General features: G+C 38.9%; 1 protein-coding gene across 1 annotated transcript in view; it reads left to right on the top strand.

Annotated features, from left to right (window-relative positions):
- Positions 1-11,129, top strand: part of LOC138149349 (piezo-type mechanosensitive ion channel component 2-like) — a 97,092-nt gene that overhangs the window by 20,011 nt on the left and 65,952 nt on the right. Inside the window, exons 12-17 of the mRNA XM_069072314.1 lie at positions 3,387-3,560; positions 5,497-5,529; positions 6,289-6,410; positions 8,357-8,461; positions 9,322-9,485; positions 9,747-9,947. Coding sequence (XP_068928415.1) covers positions 3,387-3,560; positions 5,497-5,529; positions 6,289-6,410; positions 8,357-8,461; positions 9,322-9,485; positions 9,747-9,947 — 799 coding nt within the window. The remainder of the gene's footprint in view (positions 1-3,386; positions 3,561-5,496; positions 5,530-6,288; positions 6,411-8,356; positions 8,462-9,321; positions 9,486-9,746; positions 9,948-11,129) is intronic.

Genomic DNA, 11,129 nt, shown 5'->3' with positions numbered 1-11,129 from the left:
TCTATCTATCTATCTATCTATCTATCTATCTATCTATCTATCTATCTGTCTGTCTGTCTGTCTGTCTGTCTGTCTGTCTGTCTGTCTATCTATCTATCTATCTATCTATCTATCTATCTATCTATCTATCAATATGTATCCTCCATGAAATGCAGGGGTTTAGGAGACAGATGGTGACTGAAGTTATATCAGAATTAAACTAGCATCCTTCCTACTCTCCTTACTTTGAAATATTAACCTGAAAGGATAACAAAGTAATTGTTTACTGGAAGCCAGTAATTTTCATTGATATAGAAAGTATTGTGTATGCCAGGTCCATGCCACTGCAGTTCTGAGAACTTCTCAGCCCTTTGGAGAACTCTGCAGGCTATTGGCCCTGACCTGGAGAGTCATGCTCCCAAGTTACCTCTACCTACCCTGTGTTGCTAGGTTTCTTCTTTAAGGACTCAGGAGCAAAGCACATAGAAACTTTACTTAGCATCCATCCAGGAAAATGGTTCATTTGGCTTCTGTTTATCTGAAGACAAAAATCCTCTGGCCCAACATCAGGGTCAATCAATCAATCAATCAATAGGCATTTATTAAACTTCTGCTATGGCTTAGGTACTGTGTTAGGAGCTGGAGATACAAAGACAAAAAAAAAAACAACAGAGTCTGACCTCAAAGAGCTTCCATTCTTTTTTTTTTTGGAGGGAGGAAGGTAAGGCAATTAGGGTTAAGTGACTTGCCCAAGGTCACAAAGCTAGTAAGTGTATCAAGTATCTGAGACCAGATTTGAACTCAGGTCCTCCTGACTCCAGGGCTGGTGTTCTATTCACTGAGCCACCTAGCTGCCCCGCCCTTTCCCTTTTTAAAAAAAATTATTTCATTTTAAATTTATGGAATAAAACTAGCATTTCCACACATACAATACAATATGATAAAAACAATTCAATAGTACAATAAAAAAGATGATTGTATATGAACTGCAAACCTATTATGTATAACTTGCTTTTTCTTTGAAATATCCAACAAAATTGTCATGTAAATTTCCTTTTTTTCTTCCCTCCCCCCTCCCTGCCTTAGTGTTGTCTATTATTAGACACAAAAAGGTATAAATGTCTATCTATCTATCTATCTATCTATCTATCTATCTATCTATCTATCTATCTATCCATCCATCTATCTATCATCTATAATATATATATACATACATAAAATTGCTCTATACATACTTCTATTTATCAGTTCTTTCTCCAGATGCAGATAGTGTCTTTCTTCAAATGTTCTTTATAGTTAATTTGGGTATTTGTAACAGTCAGAATAACTTATTCGCTCAAAGTCAATCTTTTTTTTTTTTTTTGGAGGGCAGTTGGGGTTAAGTGACTTGCCCAAAGTAAGTGTGTCGTTTCTGAGGCCAGATTTGAACTCAGGTTCTCCTGACTCCAGAGCCAGTGCCCTATTGACTGCGCCACCTAGTCTCGCCAGCTCAAAGTCATTCTTAAACAGTACTGCTGTTACTGTATACAATGTTCTCTTGGTTCTGCTCATTTCACTCTTCATTATTCCATGCAAATCTTTCCATGTTTTCCTAAAATCACTGAGCTCATCTTTTCTTATAGCACAGTAGTATTCTGTCCCAATCATATATCACAACTTGCTTCCCTTAGATGTCCTGGCTACAGCTGCTCAGAATGGAAGCATCCAAGCCACAGTTGAACTTGTCCCAGCTGCTCTTGGTAGCTAAAGCACAGGGGAGCCCTCTTGCAGCAGCCACCTGTCAGAGTAGAGTGTGCCCATTCTTTCTCCCTGTACCCTCTTCCACTTTTATCCATTCTGGTTTGAGTCCCCAACATTCTTGATGCAGCTAAGCAAGGAACAGCTGGGACTATCACACTGCCATCAAAAAGGGAAACAACAGAGGCTTGAGACTTTGCATGACACAAATTGTCATCCACTAATTCTTTGGCATACTGCTCTCTCAGTAGTGTTTCCTGACTCTGTTCCATGCTGATTTTCCCCACCCTTTAGATTATTTGCTTTGGTCTCAGTTTCCCATTCTTAGTCTTTGGATTGGTTTACTCTGTTTTCTTTGTTTACTTTTTTTTAATTTGTTTACTTTTCTTTGTTTTACTCTTTCTTTTCTTTTCTTTGACCCAGACATTGCATTCTGTTTATCATTTGAGATCACAGCTTGAACTACATACTTTCCTTTTTTCCTGACCTATAAATTTGCCTGCTGTATTCTGGCAGCAGGTTGGGGATTGATTCGACAATTCCATGCTTCTCTATTCTCACTGAAGGCAGTGAGAGGCAAAGAAGAAAAAAAGTCATTGCCTTACCTTGTCTCAATCATAGATTCTGGAGTATGGAAATGCCATGTTTCATGTCACTAATTTATCCTGAGAAAACACAATGTTGGGTGAAGCAACATTACAAGAGACCTTGGGTTCTATAAGAATGTTATACACTGTGAAATTTTAAGATCAAGATAAACTCTGCTCACTCTCACCCTTAAACAGCTAATTTCAAGAGAGAAGAAAAAAGAAAATTCATCTTCCTTCTCCCTCTTTTTTTTTTGCAGAGGTGGAGGGTCTGTGGGATAGAATATTACACACACACACACACACACACACACACACATACTGTCAGATTAAGTTGAGATATTGGTTAATTTACCTGAACTACTTTTTCCCTTTCTTTTTATAATTATTTGTTACAGAGATGATTATCTGAATGGAGGAAAATATAATATGATATAATATAATATCTATTTTAAAGGAAAACATATATTAAAAGGAAAAAAAGAACAATGTTATAAACTCCAAGAAACATTATAGTATGGCTTTGAAACTTGGGAGGGGGGCAGCGTATTGGCCATAATGGATTAATTACATTATCTTGAAGTTATGTTGGTCAGGGTTGCCTTATAAAAGCTAAGTTTCGAATGACTTCCATTCCTATAGCACCTCTGACATGGCTTCATAATTTTTGGTCTAATCCTGCTTATATTTATGTGTGTGTGTGTGTGTGTGTGTGAATATATGAGCAAACATAAAACATAGCTGAATCTTCAGATGGGCAGCAGGCGTCAACCTTTTTTTGAGAAACCTTTAAGTCATTAGAGATAAGTTGTCCCCCTTGGTTGACAGCTAAATAAACTCAGGTCTGTGAGGCTGTGTGGTATGAAGTCATTTTATATGAAGATATTGGAGTGTGAGTGGGAATGTTAGGAGGAAAGCTGAATTTATTTACCATTCGTAAGAGGAGAGGAGTCATCAATGAGAGAGAAGTGCTGACAATAGAAGCAGAGGTCAGATGTCCTTATTTTATGGGGTGAAAAAACAAGCATGAGCCTCCAGATCTGCACAAATGATTCCTCTTCCTTCTTTCACTTGCCCTGCCAGGTTAAGAGATATAGGGCTGGAGCAGTTTGATACAGTGGAGCTGTTTGCAAAGATTATGCTTCCTGCGGCTTTTCTCCTGGCATGCATCCTTCAGCTGCATTACTTTAATGAAGACTTTCTCAAGATCACCAACCTGAATAATACTGAAATCAGTTTGGAAGGCACAGCTGACAGGTACTCTCATCACCAGGGCAGCACTGGATAGCCCAACATATACGCAAAGAATCTACAGTCAATAAATTCTATTAATTCCCCCCCCACACATACATTCCATTCCATTCAATTCATTTTGACAATAATGAAGTATCTGCTCTGTTACCTGGAACTAAGACAGATGTTGGGAATCCAAAGGGAAAAATGAAATCGCTCCTTAAGGGGTTCTTATTCTACTGAAAGAGGGGAGAGAATACAACAAATACAGAGATAAACAAGTAGGAGAAAATTTAAGGAGGGAGAACCAGTAATAACAGAACTGCTATTTATCTTCTGGCTTGGGCATGGGTTCTTAAATTTAAAAAAAATTGTTGTAGAAATTATGGCTTCTCTATCTTTATGGAATTACTTATTATCTTTTCCATGCCCCTATTTTTTTTCCTTTTTGACCCCCTTAGTTGACTTTATTAAAGATCTAACTAGCTTGATGGAAAAAAGACAATATGAGCTATAGATAATAATAACTAGTATTTACACAGCCCTTTAAGGTTGTCAAAGTGCTTTATGACTATTGCCTCATTTGTCCTAACAACAACCTTTGGAAATAGATGCTATTCCCATCTCCACTTTAGGCAGACAGAAACTTGCTCAGGGCCACACAGCTAGTAAATGTCTAAGGCAGAATTTGAACTCAATTTCTCCTGATTCTAGGTCCAGTGCTCTATTCACTACCCTATCTAGATGCCTAATTGCAAAGACAATGTAAGAGAACATTGGTTTCCTCTCTCCAAATCCCAGTGCTCTTTATTACATATGATTTTCCCAACTTGAGTTCATCCTTTTATTCAGATAGTAAGCCTGGAGAGCCCAGTAGGGGAGGTCCCCTCTCGTCAGAGTAAAGGGAGTCCATTACATAAGAAGTACAGAATTCACTTTGAGTGAACATGAGTGGCTGTGACTCCATCTTTATGGAGAACCCATTCAGAACATATTCATTAATACAGACCAATCTCCTGGAGGTAAGAAAACTCAGTTTTAGGCCACATGGTTCCCAGCCTGTAGTTCTCTCTGTCTGACCTAAAAGAATTAAGATTTCCTATGACTGGTTCTTGCATTTTGTTCCAAAGAAGAGGGGGGTGGGTGGGGAATATTTCTGAAATAGGTTACCACTGTATCATAGCATCATTTGTTATTGGTATCACTTCCCAACATAACCATTCTGTATCTCCTAGCCATAAGACGATTGAAAATGATGTACATCTCCTGGCAGATGTGTAAGTCTCTTCTTTTAACCTTTTGCAGAAACTCTCTAAACAGCTATCTGAGTCTCAGTGAATAAGCATTTGTGATGTGCCAGGCATTATGCCTGGGAGTACGAAGATAAGCAAAAAAAGAATGACAACCCTGCCTTCAAGGAGCTTACATTCTAATGAGGGAAGATGACATGTTGAAAGAAGCTGAAAGGGGGAGTGGAAAAGAAAAAAAACTATTGATACAAATCTACAAGAATAAATTCCAATCCCTAATAAACAAATGGTCCAAGGGGACAAGGGGAGGCTGGTAAAATTAACCAACTCCTTAGGGATTCTCATTCAGCTCTTAGCGGCACATCACTGTTTCCACATATAAGACTTTAACAGGAGCAAAATCAGGAGAAGGGATCCATGGCAATGACCACCAAGAAGGCCTGTCTTAGATCACACAATTAGAAGTCACATCCTTCTATGATCTACGCAGGTAGACAGCGCCATAGGTGCATATAACAAATATGATTTCCCTTCTATCATCTCTTCTTAAGTGAAGTGAGATTGGGAAATTGGTAACTTGAGGTGGGGGGAGGGGAACTGGCGATATTTGGAAGCAGGACTCAGAGAGATGGTTAAGGGGGAGAAACAAGGGAATTAATTAGCCAATAAATTATACATATTTGATAAACTATTCCTTTTCCCTTTTTTAGGCTCAAAGCAGCAATTCGGAAACTTCAGAATAGGTGAGGATTAAATAGCCTTTCCTCTGGCTTGTGCTCATTTTGATATATTGCATGTTACATATAACCCCAATATGTTAGCTTGCAAAAGTTTTCATATATATTATTTATTTGGTTCCCACAGCAACCTCACAGGGAAGGTAGCACACAGGGGTTCTTAACCTGAACTCTGTGAATTTCTCTTGTTGATATTTTGATAATTATGTTTTGATATAATAGATTTTCTTTGTAATTCTATGTATTTTATTTTATGCATTTAAAAAAATTATTTTGAGGACTCAGTAGTTTCTACAGACTGCCAAAGAGGTCCATGGCGTATACAAAAAAAAGATTAAGAACCTCTGATATAAATATTATTCCTCCTATTGTACAGATATAGAAATTGAGACTCCAAAAGGTTAAGTGGTTTGTCTAAGGCCAAAAAGTTAATGATTTTTGTTTCAGAATTTAGTATCCTGACTTGTACTTCAGTTCTTCTACCCTGCCAGGTCACTTTCTTGATTTGGAGTGAGGTTGTTTTTTTTTTTTTTTCCTGCATGCATGAGATAAATGTTGATGTAACTCAGAATAATGCTAATGGAAGCAGGTCATAGAGGTTTAAAATTCTTTAGAATAAATAAATCAGCTCATTTTTTCCATTACCAGTGATGAGGCCCCATTTCATTTGTGGCCTTTAAAAACCCAACCTAACAAATGAGGAAGCTGGCAAATGAATCAATGTTTTTTAAAGTGGTCTAAACCCACCCTTTTTGTATTCTGCAGTCTGGTGCCTGGAAAGAAAATTGATGAAACTCAGAACTCTGTGAATGATCTAGACGCTGTCACAGTGGATGAAAAACAGAAACAGGAGGAGAATGAGCAGCCAGAGCAGAAAGGACCAGCAGGTTAGAGAGCTGATCTTCAGCGATACGTCATATATGACACTCTCCACTCTCCCAGTTCTCAGCTGTGCCAAATTGATACTCTAGCATACCAGGAAGTTGATTTCTGTCATTAAGACTTTGCGATGTATATTCAGATCACAGATTTAGAGCTGAAGTCGACCTTATATGTGTCACAAAGTCAAATCCCTTCATTTTTACAAATGAGGAAACTGAGGTCCATAGAGGTTGAGTGGTTTGTCTGAGGTCACCCAATAATTGATAGAGATGGGATTTACACTCAAGTTTTCCAGCTCCAAATTCAGTGTTCTTTCTTTTGTGCCACATTGTCCCCTAGACAGGACAGAGCGTTGAGTGACCAGATAATTTAGGCCAATGACTAATTTTGTATAAAAAAAACAATCACCAAACTCTCTTCCCCCCCCGCCAACAAGTCCTCAATCAGATATGGCCAATTCCAAGTTGCTAGATGAATTCAGCACAACATCATCATTTCTTTCATTCAATAAATGCAATTTAATTCAACAAATGAACATTGGGTGCTCCTTTTGTGCACGTCCTGGAGAGGAAAGGAGGCACGAGGAAAATGAAGATGGGTAAGACATAGCATAATACCCGCTCTTAAAGAATTGACAATGAAGTGATCATTAGCATAATAAATGCGAACGTTTATAGAACACTTTATTAAGATGTGCAAAATGCCTTTCTAATATTAACTCATTCGATCTTTACAACAGCCCTGGGAGGAAGATGTTACAATTTTACTCATTTTACAAATGAGAAAACAAATATAAAATGCTATGGTTCCGAGAAGAATGGGCTCCTTCATGGCAGAGACATAGGAAAGCTTCTTGGAGGAGGAGGCATTTGAGCTGGACCTTAAAGATCAGTGTAGAGGATAAGGCACTGACTTGGAGTCAGAAGTATCTGGGTTCAAATCCTACCCCTTGATGCTTATTGGCTGTGGAACCCTGTGGCCGTGGGCTGCTTAGTGTCCAGCACTTAGCATGATTCGGAGATGTGAATAAGAAATGACCAGGCCATGTGGGTAGTTCAAGGAAGAACAATGAACTCCCTTTACTGATTCTTAGGACAAGGTTTTTATAGAGCAATGAGACAAAGGAAGGGGACTCAAGTATTTTTATCATTATCTTAGTCTGTTACATCCTGGAAGTAGCACAGAATAGATAATTTGATAAGAATTTGTTATCTAAGTCTTAGGTCAAGGCCTTTGATCTAGGCCTCAGGTACCTGCTAATGCAGCAGCAGTCATAAACGGATACAATTGAGAGCAAATTTCAAAGCCAAAGCTGCAATCCTCAAAAGACATCACATTTAGAGCTGACCATCCAAAAATTCCTCAGTGCTGAATCAAATACTTTAGCTCTTAATAACTAAAATCTTGGGGTATAGATTATTGATCTCAGAATTCAAGTAACATCCTTAGAAGTGTAACCCATAACAAAGAACTCAGGAGCTAACTTCACAAAAAATCGCATCCCAAAGAGGTCTTTGATATTCGGGTCCACTGTTATCAGGGTAATTATCTGAGTCCTGGATCAGGCCTCTGGCTCCCCACACCTGGGCAAGTCACTTACCCACTCTGGGCCTCGGTTTCCATATCTGTAAAATGAGGGAATTGGATTGGATGGCCTTTGAGGTTTCTATAGCTTCCAGCTATAGATCTATAATCCTATGAATGGGTAATATTTTCACAGGAAAAGACAGGTGGGGTTGAAGGGTATTAATACAATTTTAGAGTTGGAAGAGACTTTAGAGTTCACCCAGTCCAAATGTTGTGCCCAAGGAGGGAGACAAGAGACCCTCAAGAGTAAAATTTGGAAGTGGATTTTATTTTCCATGGCACTGTTCAGGGTCAGGCCCAAATCAATCAGTGAGTCTGCACATACAATGTGTCAGCTTCTAAAGGGATACCACTGGTCCAACAGTTAGGTATTATGCAAGCAGAAACTTGCAGAGGCCAAGAACAGTGATTGGTCGGTACACACCTCAAAATTCTGCCAGCACCCGGAAACCCACCCACCTCTGTGGAGGTAAAGGCGGACATACTTTGGAGGAGGGTGGAACTGACCTGGCAGTCTGCTCATTTCCCTGAGGGAGGGCTGAGGTTGGGGGATGGGAAAACCAGATAGCCAGGTACAACACAATCTTCTTATTTTACAGATGAGGAAACTAAAGCCAGGTTTAATTCAGAGAGCTAGTTAGGAGGAGAAAATTAAAACCCTTTCTTACACTGCCTTAGAAATGGAACTAATTTAATGTCATATTCCCCTAGCATTTCCTTTAGTCTTTTTCCCCCTCTACCACTGACTATTAAGTCATTTTGGTCACATATGTAGGCAAACCTCATTAGATCAGAACCTACTAATTAGGAACGTATGCTAATTCTGACAGGGAAAAGGCTGAAGTCTCTTTTTGCACTATTTGTAAAGAAAGGGCTTGCATAGTCATTCATTCAGCAAAAGAATGCTAATTTGAATAGACTGGCATGAGCCTGGAGGAAGAAGGCTATAAACATAAATGAGGTAGCTCCTTGTTGTCAACTTCTGTAAAGAGTTTGTCAAATAGGAAAAATTGAGTTTCATCAAGATTTGAGTAAAATGTTTAATCTATTAAAGAGAAAAAAGTGTTTTAAGCACTTTAAACACACTTACGTACAAACAATATGCTAATTACAACCATCTGATCTATTCATTAAAACAGGTCCAAAAAGACTTCTATTTGGCAATGTTTAATGAGCGTCACTCTGGTTATTATAAATGTATTTCAAAGTGTTCGATGATAGGTCTTTAAAAACAATTCACAATTCAGACTTTTCACCAATGGCTTCAATTAGTCTTAATAAGGTTTTAGTATAGTACTTCTAAGCCTTGGCTTTTTTCTCCCTTCTCAGAGAAAGAAACAAGAGATTGGGACTGGATGATTGACAAGTTAACTACTGGTTTTCTGAAACTTCTAGAAATACTTGATGGAACTCAAGTGTTACTATGGAGACTCCTGGAAATACACATCATTAAGGTTGTTTCCACTGTGATCGTCTGGATCACTCTTCAGGAGGTTAGTGATCCAGAGGAAACTGCCTTGTAGGGGAATTGTAGAGGGGCATTTTTTTCTTTAATGTGTGGACGTTTAAATTCAGATTTTTTTTTTTTAGAACTTTGAGAGCCAGGTGGACCTCAAGAGGAAAACCAGTTGAGCATATCTAAATGCATATTTCTGTCTTTCCTAACATATTACTATAGAAAGTCAGCAGGATTCACATGTACAGGAAAATAAAAAACAGGATCCAGTCAACACCCACCAGAATCTTTATTCCAGGTTTCCTTCATGAATTGTCTTTTCTACATCGTCTGGGTGTTTGCATTGCCATACTCCAAGTTGCGCCTGTATGCATCACACATCTGCACAGTTTGGGCTTGTGTGATGGTCATCTGCAAAATGATGTATCAGCTGAAGTTTGTCAACCCTCTGACCTACTCTTCAAATTGCACTGAGGTGAGAACCCTGGCAAAGAATAGGGTGACCTACCATGAGACTTTCGAAATGACCTTATAACATGGAGCATTAGATCAGATGACTGTAGAGATCAGCCAGTAAATCTAATCCCTGCATTCTACAGAGATCTATGAACAAGACATCTTCCAAGCTAGACATGCTTGAATTCTTCACTTCTACTTGAAGCATGGCACAGTGGTTAGGGAGCTGGCCTCTGAGGCAAGGAGAACTGGCTCTGAGTCTGACCAAGTCACGGCCTCTCCGTGCCTCAGGAAACAGAGTCTCAGTTGATGAACAAGTGTTGGATTGCATTGGTGGGGCTCATCACAAGTCCAGAACCAATAAAAAAATTATTTAAATGTTCATAACTGCCTACTTGTATATGGTATGCCTCTGAATAATAGTCAATCACACTTATCTAGCATGTTAAAGTTTACAAAAATTTTATTTTTTTATTTTATTTTTATATTATTTATTTTCTATTATATTTATTTTTGTTATATATTATATTTATACTATTCATTTATTATTTTATAAAGTTTATAAAATACTTTCTTCATGCAGCCTTGTAAGTTTGGTAGTATAAGCCTATACCCAAGGGTAAAGGGGCTTGGTCAGGATCATATAGATAGTAAGGGGGCCATTGCCAGTCATCCTGATCTATATTTTCCCACTGGACCCAGATGGCTTCAGAGGAGAAAGTGAGGCTGGTGACTTTGCATAGCCCTCTCACTTAAACCTAATTCACTTGCGAGTAATAGCATAGCCTTCCTGATGTCATAGTCCTCTGAGAATGAAGGACAAATAAAACAACAGAGTATGTGTTGGAGCCAGGTTTTGAATGAACTCTGCTCTCCAAACTCCAAGCTCAGTGCGCTCTCGCTCTCTCTCCCTCTCTCTCTCTCTTTCTCTGTCTCTCTGTCTCTCTCTCTGTCTCTGTATCTCTGTCTCTGTCTCTCTCTGTGTCTCTCTCTGTCTCTCTGTCTCTGTCTCTGTTTCTCTCTGTCTCTCTGTCTCTCTCTCTCTGTCTCTCTGTCTCTCTCTGTCTCTGTCTCTGTCTCTCTCTCTGTCTCTGTCTCTCTTTCTCTCTGTCTCTCTCTCTGTCTCTCTCTGTCTCTGTCTCTCTGTCTCTGTCTCTGTCTCTGTCTCTCTCTGTCTCTCTCTGTCTCTGTCTGTCTCTGTCTCTGTCTCTCTGTCTCTGTCTCT

Source organism: Petaurus breviceps, unplaced genomic scaffold (assembly GCF_028583685.1).
Source record: "Petaurus breviceps papuanus isolate PSGF00001 unplaced genomic scaffold, PetGlider_PUasm1.0 90847, whole genome shotgun sequence".
NCBI classification, from domain to species: Eukaryota; Metazoa; Chordata; class Mammalia; order Diprotodontia; family Petauridae; genus Petaurus; species Petaurus breviceps.
The sequence above is the reverse complement of the archived record's forward strand: the minus strand, read 5'-3'. Positions and strand labels throughout refer to the sequence as shown.